Source organism: Pavona decussata, unplaced genomic scaffold, assembly GCF_977016875.1.
Source record: "Pavona decussata unplaced genomic scaffold, jaPavDecu1.1 SCAFFOLD_26, whole genome shotgun sequence".
NCBI lineage: Eukaryota > Metazoa > Cnidaria > Anthozoa > Scleractinia > Agariciidae > Pavona > Pavona decussata.
Genome location: NW_028145449.1, coordinates 3,288,558 through 3,310,000, shown reverse-complemented (window position 1 = coordinate 3,310,000; position 21,443 = coordinate 3,288,558). Strand labels below are relative to the sequence as shown.

Genomic DNA, 21,443 nt, shown 5'->3' with positions numbered 1-21,443 from the left:
CTACTCTTTTCCTCGAGGGGATGGCTTTACGCATTCTAGTATCCTTACGAGCAATTTCGTTTTCAATCTCGAATACAATGTATTCAAATGTTTCTTTAGATACCCGGAAATTGTCGTACCACTCCTTGTCGGTGAACGTTCTTTCTACCATATCAAACCAAACACTACTTCGCTCCACCATCCAACAAGATCGATCCACAAAAACATTGCAAACGAGAATTGCTGCAAGAGCTAAAAAAAACCTGTACCGTCTTTTTCTCCTCATCCTGCGGAAATCAGATGTGAAAACACGTCTTGCATTTCTAGGTATGTTTGGTATACAAGTTGCAGGCGGCCTTTTTATGAGCAGGTACTCAAGATATTGTTCCTCCGCCATGTTTGAATGAAATGCTCCGCATGCGTATTTCGGTGGTTTCTAGTTTGCTGACCAGAAAACTGAGCCCACAACTTGTACCAAGATTTTATTTTGCCGTACCAAAATTTGATTTTGCGGTGGTGGGCACGGCAGAATAAAGGACGTGTAAACAAGATATCCGTGCTACGTTTTTAGGTACGCGTGCCACTTTTATCCGAGCCGTGCTAAAAATTTTCTGTAGTGTAAATGGGGCTTTTGTGTTACTTTGCGTCACGTTCACGCAACTTCCAATACCCCTTCTTTGGCAAAACTCGCTTACGCGAACCTTGAGACTGGAAAAGGTCAAAACTGGCAAACATATTTTATAACTTAAGCTAAGCGAAAAAAGACAATAAACTTCTTGTCGCTATTTGTCTAGGAAGACGTGAATTAACTCAACGGGAACTCCAACCAATAAACCGGCAAATGGGTGGCTTACTGCAGTACACATTTGTTTTACGAACTTAAAAAAGATTAAATAAAAGTCAAGGCTTTTCAAAGCACTTTCAGGCTAAGGTTGACTAAAAATAGAAAATGAATAAATGTTTTTAAGTTGACTGTGATCAGCTTGTACCATATAACTGGGTTTTCATCAGTACCTTATGAAAAAATGACTGACATTTTAACATTCCCGTTTGTTGCATTCACTAGCCTCGTTCAAGGTAAAATACTCTTTTGATTTTTAAACTCAATAACGAAGCTAGTGAGGCTAATTTGAATGCAAACAAAAGGATATTAAAATGTCATGCAGTCATTTTTGCATAGGGTCTATGCCCCTACCCTCCCACCCATTTTCTTTAAAATGAAACTCACGGTCGCGCGCGACAAGACAGTTACCGTTTCGCAGGACTTTCGCGCGCGGGGCAAACGTCTTCTATTTGTCGCTCAAAAATTGTGCCTGAAAAAGAACAAGAATTTATTTTAGCCCAGATTCTAGCGGAGGTAGAGAGTCTGGCCCTTCGATCTTCGTCCTTAACCTATTGCAAACACTTTCATTATATCCAATTCTGATCAAACGAGGACTGCATGAAGTGCACCAACCACACATAAACTAAACACCTTAGGGGTTCGTCAAAATAAACAATTCTATATGAAAACGTATTCTGGCAGACTTGTCTTCCCTAACACTCCTTTATTAATGCCAAATTTTTGGCAACTTTAGCTTATGTTGCACTGTCCAATTGCAGCTTACAATGTGAGATTTGGGAAGGTAATAATAATAATAATAATAATAATAATAAATAATAATAATAATAATAATAATAATAATAATAATAATAATAATAATAATAATAATAATAATAATAATAATACAGTCAACTCTCTCATAGCGACCACTTCTCATAAGCGACCACCTTCCGTAAGCGACCACCTTGTAAACGACGGTTTTGTTTCTCAAGAGCTGTCTCGTAAGCGACCACCACTCAAATTTCTTAAGGGACCGCGACAACTTTTTAGGCCAGAAATTACACATTCTTTTGTTTTCTGTTTCCGGTAAGCGACCACACAACATAATCACGTATGATCGCATGTAAATCATTACTCAGAAGTGACAAAAGTTCAATTTTGATGACGTTTCCCCGTACTGCTGACAGATAATGACAGTTTACAGACAGAGAAGATGGCTACAATTAGATCTTCAGGTAAACGGGAATTGTTACAGTGATCTGTTCCAAAATGAACCATGAACCATGTTATACAAAGTTTCATAAGAAGAATGAATAAATGTGAAAAAATCAAATAAATAAGTTTCTATTTGCCTGATTTTAGCTGCTAAGGTAACATTTTTTTGTAATTAATTAATCAATCCAGTATTAGGCTTAGTTTGTTGATCTTTCCCGTAAGCGACCACCTCCCGTAAGCGACTACTTTGTTATTATTAATAATAATAATAATAATAATAATAATAATAATAATAATAATAATAATAATAATTATAATTTTGGCAGGTGTCATTTACGTGCACATGACCTTTCCCCAACAAGCTGGGTAAGCAGATCAATGAACGGTAAGTTCCATCCACATTTAATCCCAGATTCTCACAAAGCTCCCTCAACATTTTAACTGGAAAATTTGATAACTTCTTCTCGCTCGCCAAGCTGCATGACTTTATCGATCGCCAACCTAATCTCGACATTCCCGAACCGACTGAGATCAGGGTACGAGATTACTATGGAAGGGAATATTGGACAAAAATGTGGTTGGATCGTACCGTATTGCTTTGTATTCGGTGATGCTTAATGAATCTACCAGTACGGTACTATGTCGTACCCGGTAGGATGTTATATCGAAAACAGCGATGGTATTATATCGTACCCAGTAACACAATTAATCCTTCGACATGCTATTATATCGTACCCGATGATGATATGTCGTACCCAGTGATGCTATATCGTACCCTGATGTCGTACCCGGTGATGCAATGTCGTACTCGGTGATGCAATGTCGTATCCGGTGATGCAATGTCGTACTCGGTGATACAATGTCGTACATTATGGTCAGCGGGTTTATTTTGCTTAGACAGGATCACGTGATATTTTTGTAGGCGGCCATTTTTTTTTCGGCGAGAAGTCGGTAGAACAAGCAAATTTTGATTTATCACCAAAATATGGAAGGTCAACATCAGTCACCCTTTCAGCTGGTTAGCGTAAACATCAGAGCAGTGTTGAGTGATGTTATAAATAAGTTAGAAAGTACAGAGTATAGCAACAACATCGGGACGACGAGATAAAACGTATCTGAGAAACGAATAGGCTTTATCACGGTTTTCGACGCCATTTTGACGAGTAGGCAAACAGGCTCGAAATAACAGTGTTTGTATGGAAATCCGATGTCAAATGATTTTCATAAAACATCGTTTCTGAAAAATTCGTGAATTGGAAACTTTTGGCACTAGGAAATGGATTTTAAGAAAAATTTTGGAGGGATGTTGCTGTGCCAGAAAGCGTCCAGTCGTGTTTTGAAATTTCCATACATTTCCCTGTATTTTTTTCCCGCGAGCTATTTTTAGAGCAGTTCACGGCTGGTTAGTCTCCCTCGCAGCTGTTTTTAGTGTCGGCTGGTTCGCTAACAGACAAATGTATAGAAAGTTCAAAACACGACTGGACGCTTTCTGGCACAGCTACAGCCCTCTAATTTTTTTCTTAAAATCCTTTTCCTATTGCCAAAAGTTTCCAATTCATGAATTTTTCAGAAGCGATGTTTTATGAAAATTATTTGACATCGGATTTTCATACAAACACTGTTATTTCGAGCCGGTTTGCCTACTCGTCAAAATGGCGTCGAAAACCGTGATAAGGCCTATTAAAGCTACATCACATTTACATTAAGAGTTAAATTTATAATACACGTATTAGACGGGCTTATAAACGAGGGGGGGGGGGGGGGGGGCTTATATCAGGAACAATATCTTTGTTAGTAAATAGATGGGCTTATATCTGGGGGAGGGCTTAAAACCGGAGGGGGGGGGGAATTAACGTAAAATTTTTACCGTATAGTGGCTTTGACGGTTAAATATAATGGCGTTTTGCCCAGAACACTCGGCCCCTAAGCGAGACAACGAGCATCCCCCGCGCCTCAACTGTCCTGTTGCGTAAACTCACTAGGAATTCCCCACATGTTCTCATTTTCTCACGAGTGAGCCAGTTTAAGTAAAAGCTTATAACATTTTTTGTGAATTCAGTTGGGCTTTGGCATGGAATCCCTAATCTAAGTAATATATCGATGCAAAATCTTATACTGATACAAGTTAAGTTTAACTAAGCTATTGGTAATTGGTATGTAAGTTTATTTTGATATCCTGTGAACTGATAATGTAATATATGCGTTAACTAAATAACCTCAAGTTTTCCGAGGCACGATCAACTGCCGGGCCTTGTTGTACTTGTTCATGTTCGCCGCTGGTGGATCCAGTCACCGAGTTTTCTAGTTGTTGCAATGCATTTCTCGCATTGCGCAAAATTTCTGTCGCTCTGGAGAGAACATTCTTCTCGGTTTGCTTCGACACTTTTCAAAAGTTAGCTATGGAGGAGCAGACGACGCGAAGAGCAAGTCATATCACGTGATGTCAACTTCCCGCCTTTTCTCGTGAAAAAACCCCGCTGACAATGCTGTTCGCCGGCATCCGGACATTTACGATATGGCATCACCGAGTACGACATTGCATCACCGGGTACGACATTGCATCACCGAGTACGACAGTGCATCACCGAGTACGACATTGCATCACCGGGTACGACATCAGGGTACGATATAGCATCACTGGTACGACATATCATCATCGGGTACGATATAATAGCATGTCGAAGGATTAATTGTGTTACTGGGTACGATATAATACCATCACTGTTTCGATATAACATCCTACCGGGTACGACATAGTACTGTACTGGTAGATTCATAGCATCACCGAAAACAAAGCAATACGGTACGATCCAACCACATTTTTGTCCAATATTCCCTTCCATAGATTACCGCCAACCAATACCCAAACGTTCACGGTGCAAGGGACATATGGTCATTTCCTGGATGTTTGGCGGTGTTTGAAAACAGGCTGGCACTTCTTGCTAGTATGAGCTCGACTTCCGTTTCACAGCCACTAAATTTCAACAGTTTTTTGTGACCTGATACACTCTTGTTGTACGACACAAGAGGTAGGATCCACACGACAGAATCCTACTTCTTGAATCACATCCACATTCGCCACCGACCAAAAGAGAGAAAGACATTTTCCTTCTTCTGACCAGACGTATCAGCTTTCGGTTAACAGCCGCATTTCGGAAACATGAAAGAAAAGAGTCGGCTCCGAAAGGTTGTTCATTTCAGTAAATATCCTAATAAATTTTATTAAACTGAGAACCGGGTTTGCGAGATAACTGTCTTTGCTTCGAATTTGATGTAATGACGGCATTTATCCTTTCATGATATTTGTTTTTATTCCATTTCGAGTTTCGTTTCGACTGATTTGCTTTCTTCACTTTGCAAGAGACTCTTTAACCGAGGCACGTATTCAAACAATACTTGGCATTGCTACGGTTTCACGATTGCCGCGGGTCACAGCACACCGTTTTGGACAGAACAGGTACATAATCATAGACATTATGGAGTTCAATACACTTTGGACTCATACTGCCGTCTTGAGGCAAATTGAAGGGGTAAAGTAATGACGGAAGGCCATGTGACGTTTACTGTGAGAAACGGCCCTTCGACAAGGGTAATTTGATACAAACAGGTAAGCTTATTTCAATCCATTTCTTTGTCGGATATGTGAAAATCTGTAGTAGTCCCGAAACATTTTATTCTTGGATATTTGAACCACCAAAAAAGGGAAATTTTGGACTGACGCTTTCGAAAACAAACAAACAAACAAACAAACTCAAATACATGTTCAGTCAGTGTCTGGTTCTCCAGGAAAACCCATTCCAAAGGGGCAGCACTAAAAGCAGGAATCCGGAATCTGAAATCCGAAATCCAGAATCCAGAATCCGGTTCCAGAGGAAGCCTCAAGATTCAACAATTAGGTTGTACAAAGATTGTCTCCAGAAAACCTTAACATAGTTTCAAAATGAAGATATAGACTATCAAATTTCTTTTCTTTACTGTACGCTCGATCGTTTTTAAATGTTTTAACCGTGAGACCAATCATTTTTCATTTGCGGGAAATAATGACTTAATTAGATTTTTTCTCTGGTGCCACGAAACGAAAAATATAACATTTGCGTTGACAATATTTTCAGACAATTTTTGTACAATCTAATTGATCAATCTTGAGGATTCCTCTGGATCCGGAGTCCAGTTTTCTGTTCCGTATTCCGGATTCCGGATTCCTGAATTTAGTGTTGCCCCTTAGTTTTCAAAATGGCGTCCGTCGGCAAATTTGTCATATTAGCAAACTTCAATGAAGTCGTATCACACAACTAACCGACATCCCAAAAAAATGCCAGCATAACTTTTGACATCTATCCTTTATTTGTATCTGCAGTATAGTTTGAGGTCCTAGTTTGGAGTACCGACATGATTTTTAGGGAGTTATTTTAAGGTACCTCAAAACTATTTGAAAAGAGTATCGAAGGTGGCTTCAAGAAAAAAACCATGACCGTTGTTAAGGAAGAAAATAACCGCTTTTCTTATCACTGCTGAATTTTCTAGAGACCAAACTATAAAGTTCCAGCAAAGGAAGATTTACAGTGTATTTTTAACGAACACTAGAATGCTACGAATATTGTGAAATTTCGATCCAAATTAGCCTCAAAACCAACGCAAACGTTTTTATTAAATTACTCTTAAGCCGCCGTTACACGTTGAAACTTTTAGCTGAAACTTGTGTGCAACGGCGCTGCGAAACAAGTTTCAGCTGGCGTTGCGCCGTGTAACATGGTCGGTTTCGTGAAACTTTTGCGAACTTCCGTTGCGAGACAAGTTTCACGAAAAGTAGAACCGCTTTCTACTTCTGCAACGGCTCGCAACGGTCGCAGTGATGAAAAAGCAAGAGTTTCACCGTGTAACACCACTTCGTGAAACTTGTCTCGTTTGCCGTTGCACGCAAGTTTCAGCTAAAAGTTTCAACGTGTAACGGCGGCTTTAAGGAAACGAATTTTAAAACGAACTAACCCTGTTTTGTTTAGTTTGGGTCAAAGGCCTATCTATAGAAAAAGTATGAGCGAAATCGAATTTTGAGCTGTGTCCGCGATTTGACGATTATATTTGATGCTTAGGGACATTTACTCTTAAAGACCCTGGAGCTTATAATAAACAAAGAATTGGAAAATGTTTGTGATTGGTTACTAGCTAACAAGTTGACTTTAAATACTAAAAAATCTAATTACGTATTATTTCACCCTCGCCAAAGAGCGACAGCAAATCGCCTTCACATAAAAGTATTCGACTGCGCACACAATCGGCAGGTCTATTCCGGGGGTGAGGGGTGGGGGGTGAGGGGTGGGGGGTGAGGGGTGAGGGGTAAGGGGTGGGGGGTGAGGGGTGAGGGGTGAGGGGTGAGGGGTGAGGGGTGGGGGGTGAGGGGTGGGGGGTGAGGGGTGGGGGGTGAGGGGTGAGCCAATTGTTCGAAACGAATTCTAGTCTGAAATGTCAGCCATCTCTTCTCTTTAACCCACAGGGGGTTATGGGGAGGAGAGAGCTGACATTTCAGACTATAACAATTCAAGATTCAAGACTGTAGTTTCTTTCCCCTATTTAACTGAGATCTGAAACGCATTTAATACCCGACATTCACTAATGGAGTGTATTGTAACGTGGTACATGTGACACTGATAAGTTTCCTGATAACTATAATTTTTACATTGTTGCTAATTTATTTGAATTTAATCAGTGATTTAAATCACACACTATCTTAGGTGCTAAAACAAAATGGGTTCCATAGCAGCCCAGAAACCCCTTTCCCTTTGTCATACTGTCTCCATATGTGACCCTCCACGCGAAAAGAGGGCTTATGGATTTCAATCCAAATAGTGAATTGTTTTCACGGTCACGGCGCGTGTATTTGAAACTTCACACTGTGAGGTGGAAATTTCACGCCGTGTTCACGCTATTCCGAAACGTTTTCACTCTGGGAGTGAATGTGAAGACTGGGAAATAAATTCACGCCGCCCGGTCACGCCGTGAAAGTAAAATTATAAAGGAGTGAAATATTTCACGCCGTGAAATGTAAACCTCGCCGTGAAACTTTTCAATGGCGTCAGAGTTTTACTAGGATCCGGTTACGTATCGCGGCGAGTTTAATAAACAAAATGCCCCAGTAAACATACTTCTGAAGTATTATAAAGCTTAATCCATTATTTACGCCAAAATTTCACAAATAAAACACAATATCCTTAATAATAGTGTTTTGCTTTTGTAAGGCCAGGTCAACTTTCAAGTCAACTTAAGGACGTGTTTTGTGATCATTTGCGTGAAACAGCCTGTCAAAGTTCATTATTCCATTGGTTGGTTTATCGGTAGCCTGAGAAATGAGGCGCCTCTTATCGCGCTTTAGTATGAATTGAGACGCGGTTGTTGGCAGACGTAGTATCTCAGAACTATAAACCTGTGATCAGGCTCTCAGTCTTGGTATTTTAAAAACCATTCCGGCAAAAATTTAGCGAGCGACCGCGTAAAAATAAATAAGAGCACTGCTAAAATTGGGCCTTATCACAGGTTTAATGGGGAAACCGACTGAACTTCTGTCAAGGGACATTCAAACTCACCCCAGTTAAACTCACCCCCACCCTCACCCCTCACCCCTCACCCCCCACCCCCCATCCCCCACCCCCTCACCCCTCACCCCCCACCCCTAACCCCTCACCCCCCACCCCTCACCCCCGGAATAGACCTGCCGAAGAATGTGTTCGAACACCTTGAACAAAAAGATTGTGTTAAAAGTGCCTGACTGTAACTTTCGAGAATCGCTGGCCAAGCTTGAAAAATCGAAACTCCTGATAATTTGCCTGAAGTTTACTTTTGGGGAACTATCTTCGAAAATATTATTTGAATGTTCTGGAAATTTTTAGTTTTCGAGAATTTTGGAGAAAACGAAATAACGCGTTTTGCCTCATTAATTATGCAAAAATCTCACTCAAAATTAGCCAAGTTCAATACGCTTGTGTTGAAACAGTACGCAACGCTAGAAAGCGAGGTCGGTTTTGAATAAGAGCATAACTCACCTACTTTCTATCAATGGGACCTATGTAAACTTTTGTAGAACTTTGGAGGGTTTTATGGCTCTTTGAAAAATTGACATTTTGAGGACTTCGCGATGAGGCGAAAATTGAGTAAGTTTGAAGGTTTAAAATGCATCTTGGTATGTCAGGTATCGACTCGAGAGGAACATTGTGATAAAGCTTGGGTCTTCGTCTTTAATAATACGAAATAAAAAATCTGGGCAATCAATGCACGCGCTGACGAAAACCATAGTTAGCGAGGCTTCGTTAACAAATTTGCATAATTCGCAACTGTTGAGAAAATGCTATGTTGTGGCGACTCGGTGAAAACATTGACCCAGGCTATTTTCAAATGGTTATTTTACCCCACATTGCATTTGTCTGTTTCTCTTTCTTGTTTAATAACGTAGTAGAAAAGGTCTGGAAAAAAATGCGTGATCGGAAAAGAAAATATTCGTCAAATTCTGGTGGGAAATTTGCATAATTGCAAATCTTCCAATAAATCTGTATGCAAAGGAATCTGATTGGGAAGGTTTCGTTAAGAGACCATTTGACCGAAACACCCCACATAAAAGGAGTCAAAACAACGTGTAATAATTCGATTTTAACCAATTATTGTCGAATCATAACCTTTAAATTAATGGTGCAAAACTGATACTCGCTATTGCGTTATCTGCGTCACGTCAGTAGCTGTCGATAAGTCTTAGAATATAATGCCCACAAACCAACTTGTGCTGCGAAATTGTCAATTACAACAACTAGAAAAAAGACCTTTATTTACTGGCATATAAGTGGTTTTGATAAAAATAAAACGTTCACATGACACTTGAATCACGTTTAAAAGATACATGCTTGTCAAATGAGATGCGAAAGTTGGACATAGGGTCGGTCAAAGTGAATATTTTTAATTAAATCAAGTTTGTTTACTGGAATGCATGCTTTTTCAAATAGCTAGTCCAACCTTCTTCAGTGGCCTTCCAAATAATGATCACTCAGAATTGGGTCAGTCAAAAAAACTCTCTGTTCGTGTTGTTTGATACTGTACCTTCGCATGTGACTGAAAAACAATGTCAGCTGGCACGCCATATTTTAACGTAATTACTGGTATGAAATATCACACATGCACGGATACACGCTTTAAAACCTGTGTGCCAATTTCCGTTTAGCAAAATAATAACCTACCTACAGTCCACATTGGCTGTAGGGCATGCATTTATCTTTGTCGAATGTCAACAACAGAAACACGGGTATCTCAGTGACACTGTATACACGCAATGTCTACTGCATACATCACAGGTAGCCGAAGCTCTATGACCTTTGTTTGACCTTTATATTTTGATGTCATGATGAGTGTTACGCAATGGCGTAAATCATTACGGTTTGTATGGGAATTTACGAACGTGTTTTGGAGTCGAAAATAAAGGGCATAAATTGAACAAAAATTGCTTACCTTGTCTCCTTGATCTCTTGCCAGTGTTTGTGCGCCATATTTTGGCCATTTTAGTACGATTCCTGTGGGCATTTAAAGGTTTGCTGAACATTTTCCTCGCTCTATATCCTGCTATATATGTCCCCAAAAGGTGAGTCACTTTAGTAGCAATAGTTTTCGTTGCAACGTCAACAATGAGGTCAGTATAAAGTCTGAGTCGCGGACAAAGGACTGCGGACCACGGACTGGGTATAAAAGAGAAACTAAAGTTCGGACTACGGACCACGGACTACGGACTACGGACTACGGACTACGGACTACGGACTGGGTTTAAAGGAGAACTGAAGTCTGAAAATCATATCTTTCTTGTATTCATTTTCAGTAAGTTTAATATGTATCAAATCAAGTTTTGGTAGTTGTTTTTGTCTCTATTGTTTTTTTGTTTTTTTTAGAAGGAAAACAAGGACTTGGAATAAAATAGTAGGGATCGCCAGTGCAAACATAAAATCTTGCTTTATCTCAGCGAAACAGCTGGATTTTTAATACGCGCTCAAGAGAGCTGTTATTTTAGTTTGAAGCATTTATCTCAGGGTTCGATATGGTGAAAACTGGTGTGATTAAATTCGCAAAAGGATGTTTGATGATCATGATCGTGATCAGCCAATGAGCCCACGTGCACAATCATCTAGATGTCGTACGTAGACATGTATGCAGTAGACATTTCGTGTATACAGTGTCACTGAGATACCCGTGTTTCTGTTGTTGACATTCGACAAAGATAAATACATGCCCTACAGCCAATGTAAACTGTAGGGCGTGCAGTCAGTCCATAGTCCGTAGTCCATAGTCCTCCTATCTTAATACGAACTTTATGCCCACCCCGTGGTCCGCAGTTCTCGTGTTTTATTATGACCGCCTTGTTAACGTTGGAATTTATTTCAAAGAATACTATTGCTACCAGACTGACCACGATTTTGGGGATATATCTCTATAGCGGGATATCGTATAGAGAGAGGAAAATTTTCAGCAAACCTTTAAATACCCACTGGAATCTAAAATGGCCAAAATATGGCGCACAAACACTGGCAAGAGATCAAGGAGACAAGGTAAGCAATTTTTGTTCAATTTATGCCCTTTATTTTCGACTCCAAAACACGTTCGTAAATTCCTATACAAACCGTAATGATTTACGCCATTGCGTAACACTCATCGCGACATCAAAATATAAAGGTCAAACAAAGGTCATAGAGCTTCGGCTACCTGTGATGTATGCAGTAGACATTGCGTGTATACAGTGTCACTGAGATACCCGTGTTTCTGTTGTTGACATTCGACAAAGATAAATGCATGCCCTACAGCCAATGTGGACTGTAGTTAGGTTATTATTTTGTTAAACGGAAATTGGCACACAGGTTTTGAAGCGTGTATCTGTGCATGTGTGATATTTCATACCAGTAATTACGTTAAAATATGGCGTGCCAGCTGACATTGTTTTTCAGTCACTTGCGAAGGTACAGTATCAAACAACACGAACAGAGAGTTTTTTTGACTGACCCAATTCTGAGTGATCATTATTTGGAAGGCCACTGAAGAAGGTTGGACTAGCTATTTGAAAAAGCATGCATTCCAGTAAACAAATTTGATTTAATTAAAAATATTCACTTTGACCGACCCTATGTCCAACTTTCGCATCTCATTTGACAAGCATGTATCTTTTAAACGTGATTCAAGTGTCATGTGAACGTTTTATTTTTATCAAAACCACTCATATGCCAGTAGCTAAAGGTCTTTTTTCTAGTTGTTGTAATTGACAATTTCGCAGCACAAGTTGGTTTGTGGGCATTATATTCTAAGACTTATCGACAGCTACTGACGTGACACAGATAACGCAATAGCGAGTATCAGTTTTGCACCATTAATTTAAAGGTTATGATTCGACAATAATTGGTTAAAATCGAATTATTAAACGTTGTTTTGACTCCTTTTATATGGGGTGTTTCGGTCAAATGGTCTCTTAACGAAATCTTCCCAATCAGATTCCTTTGCATACAGATTTATTGGAAGATTTGCAATTATGCAAATTTCCCACCAGAATTTGACGAATATTTTCTTTTCCGATCACGCATTTTTTTCCAGACCTTTTCTACCACGTTATTAAACAAGAAAGAGAAACAGACAAATGCAATGTGGGGTAAAATAACCATTTGAAAATAGCCTGGGTCAATGTTTTCACCGAGTCGCCACAACATAGCATTTTCTCAACAGTTGCGAATTATGCAAATTTGTTAACGAAGCCTCGCTAACTTTGGTTTTCGTCAGCGCGTGCATTGATTGCCCAGATTTTTTATTTCATATTATTAAAGACGAAGACCCAAGCTTTATCACAATGTCCTCTCGAGTCGATACCTGACATACCAAGATGCATTTTAAACCTTCAAACTTACTCAATTTTCCCTTCATCGCGAAGTCCTCAAAATGTCAATTTTTCAAAGAGCCATAAACCCCTCCAAAGTTCTACAAAAGTTTACATAGGTCCCATTGATAGAAAGTAGGTGAGTTATGCTCTTATTCAAAACCGACCTCGCTTTCTAGCGTTGCGTACTGTTTCAACACAAGCGTATTGAACTTGGCTAATTTTGAGTGAGATTTTTTGCATAATTAATGAGGCAAAACGCGTTATTTCGTTTTCTCCAAAATTCTCGAAAACTAAAAATTTCCAGAACATTCAAATAATATTTTCGAAGATAGTTCCCCAAAAGTAAACTTCAGGCAAATTATCAGGAGTTTCGATTTTTCAAGCTTGGCCAGCGATTCTCGAAAGTTACAGTCAGGCACTCTTAAGTATCTGGGTGTGTTGATCGACAGCAACCTCTCTTGGCAATATCACATTAATTATATTTCGCTTAAGATAAGTAAAACAATTGGTATTATATCACGGTTGAGATACGTTCTACCCACTTCTATTCTTCTTCATATTTACCTTTCCCTAATCCATCCTTACGTTTCTTACGGTCTTTCAGTATGGGGCCAAACTTCAAAATCAAATCTGGAGAAAATCTTAATCCTCCAAAAAAGAGCCTTACGTCTAATTTATTTCTGCAATAACAGAGAGCATGCCATCCCGTTATTCGTATGTTCTAATATCCTTCCAGTTGACATGCTTTATTTCAAATCTATAGCCAGTCTTATGCATGATATCAATAACCAAAGTGCTCCCCTGAACCTAATAAATCTTTTTGATCGAGTAGATTCTGTGCACTCGTATAGAACCAGGTCTGCATCCACGGGCAAATTTCATATAAAATGCTCAAAGCTGACACAACTGAGCCACTCATTTTCGAGATTAGGTTGTAAAATCTGGAATGAATTACCGGAATCTTTCCGTGCAAAAACTAAAGCCTCCTTTAAGAAATGCCGTCAGACCAGATTACTAAAACTTCTCGATCAAGAGGATATTTATGTTGACGACAACACTCTGATTAAAAACTTCAAATATCAATGGTATGATTAGCTTATATGAAACTTTCTTAATTTTAATTTAGACAGTCATTATTTTTTACTTAACTTATTACACATTAATTATTGGTATATCTTTAAATTATATTCTGTAAATATATACTAATCAACTGCACTACCCGCCTAGATTAGCCTATGCTATTTGCGGGCTAGTGCATTCTTGCCTTACCTTCGTGAAAAATGTGCTTTAATAAATTGAATTGAATTGAAATTGAATTGAATTGAATTTACAACAGAATAGAGCACAGTCAAGGCTTCTTTATTTGTTAAGTAGATAGGTAGATATACAATATATAGAGGATTCGTCATTTCAATACTGCTGTCACACGTAATATATATATATATAAATATATATATATATATATATATATATATATATATATATATATATATATACATATTGTGCTTTTGTAATTATTGTAATGCGCATTTGATCATCTTGTCATGGAAAATGCGCAATATAAGCGAATAAATTATTATTTTATTATTAACATAAACGTGAAATCAACTGATCCGTATTAAGTTTTTGTTGCTGTAAAATGACCCACAAATGTCTGTTTATTTCTTTCCTTCTTTCTTTCTTTCTTTCTTTCTTTCTTTCTTTCTTTCTTTCTTTCTTTCTTTCTTTCTTTCTTTCTTTCTTTCTTTCTTTCTTTCTTTCTTTCTTCCTTCCTTCTTGCTTTCTTAAAATATTTTGATGTGTAGTTTATTCCGATATCTTTATAAATGTTAGCTACACAGTTTGGGTGGGTTCCCTGTGCTAAGACTCAGAAAACCAAAGCACTACAAGAAAACTCTCAATCCACTTTTAGCAGGGAAATCATAATCAGAATATAACGGGCTTTCCACCAAGAAAATTCCATAGTTTTAGACTGTTTTCGCCAAGAAATTCAATGAATCCCATACAAAGACTCATCTGTTTACCGGCTTTACCTTTGACGCCCCACAATGCATTGCAATTCAGCATGGCTTCCATTGAATTGTTATAAAAATAATACTGTTTTCCTATATATTATCTGTGTCTTTGCCGCACATGCGTCGAATATATGCCGCCTGATTTGCATATCTTGATTAACAGCCTCAGAAAATTTTTCAAAGTTTATAACCTTCATATCAGTTCTGATGCCACTAAATTAAGGATTACTTTTCGAAGAATGCTTACTTGTATACATGACTGAGTAAAACAACTTATGCCAATTGGAAAAAAAACATCAATCTTGTTCCTTCACGTAGACTTTCATTGATGTTCATTTTTTAAGCTTCTTATATCTCGAAATAAAAGAGACTTGCTCTTTATTTACCGAATAAAAGACGGATTTCAAGTTCTATACACGCCTAATGTCTATAAAAACTACACTTTATTGGAGTCACAAGCCGAACGTGAGTGATTCCACTTATAAGAAGCCCCATGAGTGACAAAAGGAGCAGATACTCGACGATAAACAGAGACCATGGTGTAACCGAACTGACGCATTTATTGACGTTTAAAAAGAGTTACAAACAGACGGCATGTATTTGGAGGAAGTAGAAGCTGTTGTTGAAATACGAACCGTAGACAAATGTTGACTCCGTCGGAAAATGTACCAAATTTGAATAAAGATATATAAAGACGTGTTTAAACCAATAAAGCGCATTTATTTAAAGTCATATTAGACAAAATGCAGTATACAGTTGTATTAAATTCCTTATTTCATGCACTTAGCTTACAGGTGTCGGTTATGCATCTCATTAGAGCTAGAAACAAATAGGGGCACCACACTTATTGTGAAACATATCGCTGGATCTGAATCATTAATTTCACCATGGCCGAAGAGTTCTGCTCTTACTATTTGAAGGGACTTGGACAACTTGTTCAGTTTCACAGGACTTCCCTGCTCTCATTGTGTGTATTACACTTTATTTTTTCTCCCGTGGCAACGTTTGGAAATATTCTTGTTATTCGCGCCCTGTGGAAAGCCTCATCGATGCCCGCTAATATAAAGAAGTTCTTCCTGAGTCTTGCTGTCTCTGATCTTGCCGTGGGATTGTTCGCCCAGTTAATGTACGCAGTTGTGTTGAGGATGGCCGCGGATGGAGGTCATAACTTTGACTTACTCTGTCCAACAATTTCCACTGTTTCTCATTTCTTTTTATTTCTTCTCGCTTGCGCATCATTTCTGAATGTAACCGCCATTGCTGTCGATAGACTCCTCGTTATTACTCTTCACTTACGATACCGGGAACTTGTCACTTCAGAGCGCGTTATAATAGCCTTGGTATCAATATGGATCGCAAGTGTTGTCGCCGCTTCCCTTTTCGTAGCTGTAAATACTTCCAGCGCCATTGTAGTTGTTATTTGTGAATTCGTTGGAATTCTCTTTACAACAGTAGCGTACATTCATATTTACAGAGCTGTAAGACATCATCAGAATCAAATCCATAGTCAACTTCAGCATCAAGATTCGCAAGCAATGGAACTATTCCGGGAGAAAAAGGCCGCTTTCAACGCTGTGCATTTCTACGTAATTTTTGTCGCATGTTATCTTCCGAATTTTTGCTCTACAATATTGTTGATAACGGATAGCTCTCAAATTTCTTTTTGGTTGGCTGCTAGCGTCACATGTCTTTTCGTTCTTCTCAATTCGTCGTTAAACCCTGTAGTTTACTGCTGGCGATATCGAGAAATTCGTCAAATTATGAAAAGCACAGTGAAAAAAATATTCCGCATCAGCGAGAATTAAGATGGAATAAAGATGCCTTGTTAATTCGACTTCAAATTCGCATTGAATGGAGTGAAGCTCTGTTAACCTGACGTATACAATTTCTTCGATAAGTTCGGCGGAGTCTTCTCCAGTAGAGAAGATATTTAAAGAGTCGTGTTTTTAGTGATATCTAGTGTATCCGACCTGAGGACTAAAATGCCGGGAAGAACTGAATTTTGCAGTAAATGTACTGAACAGCAAGGTGACATGTTTTGAGGAAGAAGGAACTTGAAATAATACACAAACTTTAGACGAGAACGTCACTTTGATGGAGAAAACTGTGAATTCGTCTACAAAGTGATGACGCCTACAGCAACGTCGACGACATACGCAGAAAGCTGCTGCTTTTAGAGACTTCCAGTCGACAGGAAAACTTGATATTAGAAAGAATAACCAAAGCTACACTTGCGATGGAAAATACAAGACGAGGTGCTAACTCAAGAAGTGTCGATTTTCAACGTGTGCATCGGAACGGGGCCAAAGACTGAAAGAAAGTGGTTGAAAGGAAAAATACTAAGTGCGCTTTTTATAAGGTTCTGTGATAGGGAACTGGTGCTCAAGTATGGGGGAAAACCGGGCTCAAGAATAAACTGAGTGTATGAGGATCTCCCTAAAAAGCTAAGAATGATTGCAAAAATTTCAAATTCGTGGAGAAACTCAAAAATGAGCAAAACATTGAAGCTCAGCAACTCCGAGACCGACAAACTTTTCATTGATGGTAAATATGTCAAGATGTAAAATATAACGCATATGGTAGTTTTATCTAGGTTTTTATTGCGATAGTTAATCTTTAAAATGCCAATTACGAAATGGCACTATAATAGAATTAATTTGTTTTACACATTTCCTTCTTTTTGGGTTACCTGTTTTTATTAACATGTCACGAATTTTCCCCATTTTGTCAATCCGGTGAAGGACCTGTGAATAAATGATGCGTAAGGAAGCTGGTCGTTATTGCGATTTATCTCTAAAATGTCAATTACGAAGTCGTGCTATAATAGAATTAATTTGTTTTTGACATTTCCTTCTTTTCGGGTTACCCGTTTTTTATTAACATGTCACAAATTTTCCCCATTTTGTCAATCCGGTGAACGACCTGGAAATAAATGTTGCGTAAGGAAGCTGGTCGTTATTGCGATTATTAAGTTAATCTCTAAAATGCCATTTACGAAGTCGCGCTATAAAAGAATTAATTTGTTTCTAACATTTCCCTGTTTTCGGGTTACCCGTTTGTTTATTAACATTTCACGAATTTTCCCCATTTTCTCAATCCTGTGAAGGACCTGGGAATAAATGTTGCGTAAGGCAGTTGACCGTTCTCGCAGAAAGTGTAAGGCTAGGTAATTTCAATGTTTTTTCGCCTTCTATCTTCCTGTCCTTGTTATGTGTTGTCTACAGTAGTTTTGCCGTAGGCCGTTAGATGAAAAATGTTAGCTACTTTTTAATGTCGCTTTGAATACCATTAGGGGAAAAACATATTTGCATCGATGGAAACGTCAATATAATGGTTGCGCCGTGTCAACCGTCACCCCACTAGTGCACAAAAGCTAGTGTTAATTAGTATCTTTGGTTGCAGATGGCTAGGATGAAAATGGATTGCAACTTTAAAAAATTGCCAATTTTTCGAGTTCTTCTCGTGTATTTTGAAGGAACCACTAAAAAACTGCGTAAATATGGTTTGTCTTTCCTGAACGTAATAATATACATGCAGAAAATTCAGCATGATTATTGGCTGAGAGCACGTCAAATAATCCCAAACAGTGCAGACAGTTGAAATTGAGTGCAAAAAGTTCAAATTGAGGGCAGAAAGTTGAAATTAAATTTATTGACAGGAAAGTACTCGCGAAAACGCAAAAACATAAAATTGAGGACAGGTTACGAGAAAGTAACAACGTTTTAATTCAGAGTTTGAAGGATAATGCTAAGAACAAAAACACCCAACAAAGCACAAATAATTGGGTTAAAGTCTGGAAGTCTTGGGCTTCTCAAAAGGGCTATGACGAAAGTATTTAAAAGTACGAACCAGAGTCCCTGAACAAAATTCTGGGAGTTTTAAGGCAACAGTTTGTAAGAAAGACGGGTAAGATTACGAGCCTGATAGCCTTCGTATAATGGTGACTGCTATTGACCGATACCTAACAGAGAAAGAGTACAAACACTCAATTATTCGCGACAGAGAGTTTAAAAGCTCGAAACAAGTTCTGGAGGGAAAAGCCCGCCTAATGCGGTAACAATTAAGGCAAAGGCAAGCGGCCGAACAAGGCGAGAAGTCTGACAACAACCGAGGAAAATGAGCTGTGGGAAAAAAAGGAGCTGGGGAAAGGGAAGTCCGCAAGTCCTTGTCCAAACAGATTGGTGGCTTCTGACCCAATATTTTGGTCTTCCAGGTCGACAGGAACACCAAAGCATGACGATTGAAGATTTCTCCTTTGGATTGGATGAAAACAACACAGAGTACGTCGAATTTATCGAGAACCCCCCCCCCCCCCCCCCCAAAAAAAAAAAGATAAATAAATAAATAAATAAATAAATAAATAAATAAAAAAAAAAATACGCCAGTCCGGGCTGTCTGCAAAGCCTAAAAGCATCTTTCCAAAAATGTTTGCAACTGGAGATGACAGATGTCCCGTTTCAGTCTTCAAAGAGTTTCTATGGCCTCGTCCTCCAGAAATACGGACAACCGGTCCACTTTATCTGTCTTGTGTGCCAAATCCGTTATTTTGAAAAGTGTCCACCGCTGTTAATTGGGCCAACTGACTGTGGGTGGCAAAGATGTCACAGCAGAAAGAAAAGAGACAAGGGATGAAACAGATTTCGGTCGAATTTTCGTTTCCCAATAACTCGCTACATATTCAACAAATGAGACCCAGTGTTTGCATGCGGTATTGCATTTACGTTATATTTAGGCTACCTAAACCATTACGATGAAAAGATTCATTAAACTGGCCTTTTACAATTGCTCATTTCGCGTTAAAAAGTTGGATATTCGTGGGATGTGCAGGTCGCAACAAACAGCGGTCGACACTTTTCAAAATAATGGCGATTCGAAACGATCGATCGCATTCGATGATGAAGCCTACGGCAACGTCGACGACATACGCAGAAAGCTGCTGCTTTTGGAGACTTACAGTCGACAGGGAATTGAAATTTGATATTAGAAAGAATGACCAAAACTACGCTTGAGATGGAAAATATAAGGAGAGGTGCTAACTCAAAAAGTGTCGAATTTCAACGTTTGCATCTCAACGGGGCCAAAGCCTGAAAGAAAGTGGTTGAAAGATAAAATGCTAAGTGCGCTTTTTATAAGGATCTGTGATACAGAACAGGTGCTCAAGTATGGGGGAAAATTGGACTCAAGAATAAAGTGAGTGTATGAGGATCTCCTTAAAAAACTAAGAATGATTGCAAAAATTTCAAATCTGTGGAGAAACTCAAAAAAAAAAAAAAAACATTGAAGCTCAGCAGCTCCGAGACCGACAAAGTTTTTATTGATGGTAAATATGTCAAGATGTAAAATATAACGCATATGGTAGTTTTATCTAGGTTTTTATTACAATAGTTAATCTTTAAAATGCCAATTACCAAATCGCGCTATAATATAATTAATATGTTTTTGACAATTCATTCTTTTGGGTTACCCGTTTTTCGTTAACATGTCTCAAATTTTTCCCATTTTGTCAATCCGGTGAAGGACCTGGAAATAAATGATGTTTAAGGAAGCTGGTCGTTATTGCCATTATTAAGTTAGTCCCTAAAATGCCATTTACGAAGTCGCGCTATAATAGAATTAATTTGTCTTTGACATTTCCTTCTTTTTGGGTAACCCGTTTTTTGTTAATATGTCACGAATTTTCCCCATTTTGTCAATCCGGTGAAGGAACTGGGAATAAATGTTGCGTAAGGCAGTTGACCGTTCTCGTAAAAGGTATGAGGCTAGGCAATTTCAATGTTTATTCGCCTTCTATCTTCGTTTCCTTGTTATGTATTGTCTACAGCAGTTTTGCCGTAGGCTGATAGATGTAAATGTTAGCTACTTTTTAATATCGCTTTAAATACCAATACGCAAAAAAACATATTTGTATCGATGGAAACGTCAATATAATGGTTGCGTCGTGTCAACCGTCATCCCATTAGTGCACAGAAGCTAGTTTTAATTAGTATCCTCAGTTGCAGATACCTAGAATGAAAATGGATCGCAAATTGAAAAAATTGGCCAATTTTTCGAATACTTCCTGTGGATTTTGAAAGAATCACAAAAATTGGGTAAATATAGTTTGTCCTTCTTGAAATAACACTTTTCTAGACCCAGGGGTCTGGATCTTGGGCGGATTCTGCCCGCGGCGAGTTTGAACCTAAATAACTATTTTATGTCTTAGTCAACGCCATGAAACTTTAGGAATTTTTTAGATATTTTTCTGCCACAAATGCCTTGTGGCCAATTAGTGTCCATTGACTTTAATGTTGCCATGGCAAACAATTTTTCACAAGCAGTTTTTCAGTTTTTTTTTTCAACTCTTGTGTTTTTATCTCATGTAAGTGTTACTTTATTAGTTTTGATCATTCTTTGCTTAGTTTGGACACTTTCCTGAAGTTTCCGGGAAAACCAGAAATCAAAGATGGCGTTTCGTTAGAAATGATGACGTAATTAGCACGTCATATGACATCATCACTCCCCCCTCCCCACCTGGGTATGAGAAGTCAAAAAGAAA

At 38.6% G+C, this 21,443-nt stretch overlaps 1 protein-coding gene across 1 annotated transcript; it reads left to right on the top strand.

Annotated features, from left to right (window-relative positions):
- The first annotated feature begins 15,795 nt into the window (after positions 1-15,795).
- On the top strand, positions 15,796-16,713 carry LOC146485568 (melanocyte-stimulating hormone receptor-like). The gene has a single exon (XM_085103239.1). The coding sequence runs from the start codon at positions 15,796-15,798 to the stop codon at positions 16,711-16,713; it is 918 nt and encodes a 305-aa protein (XP_084959365.1).
- The last annotated feature ends 4,730 nt before the right edge of the window (positions 16,714-21,443 follow it).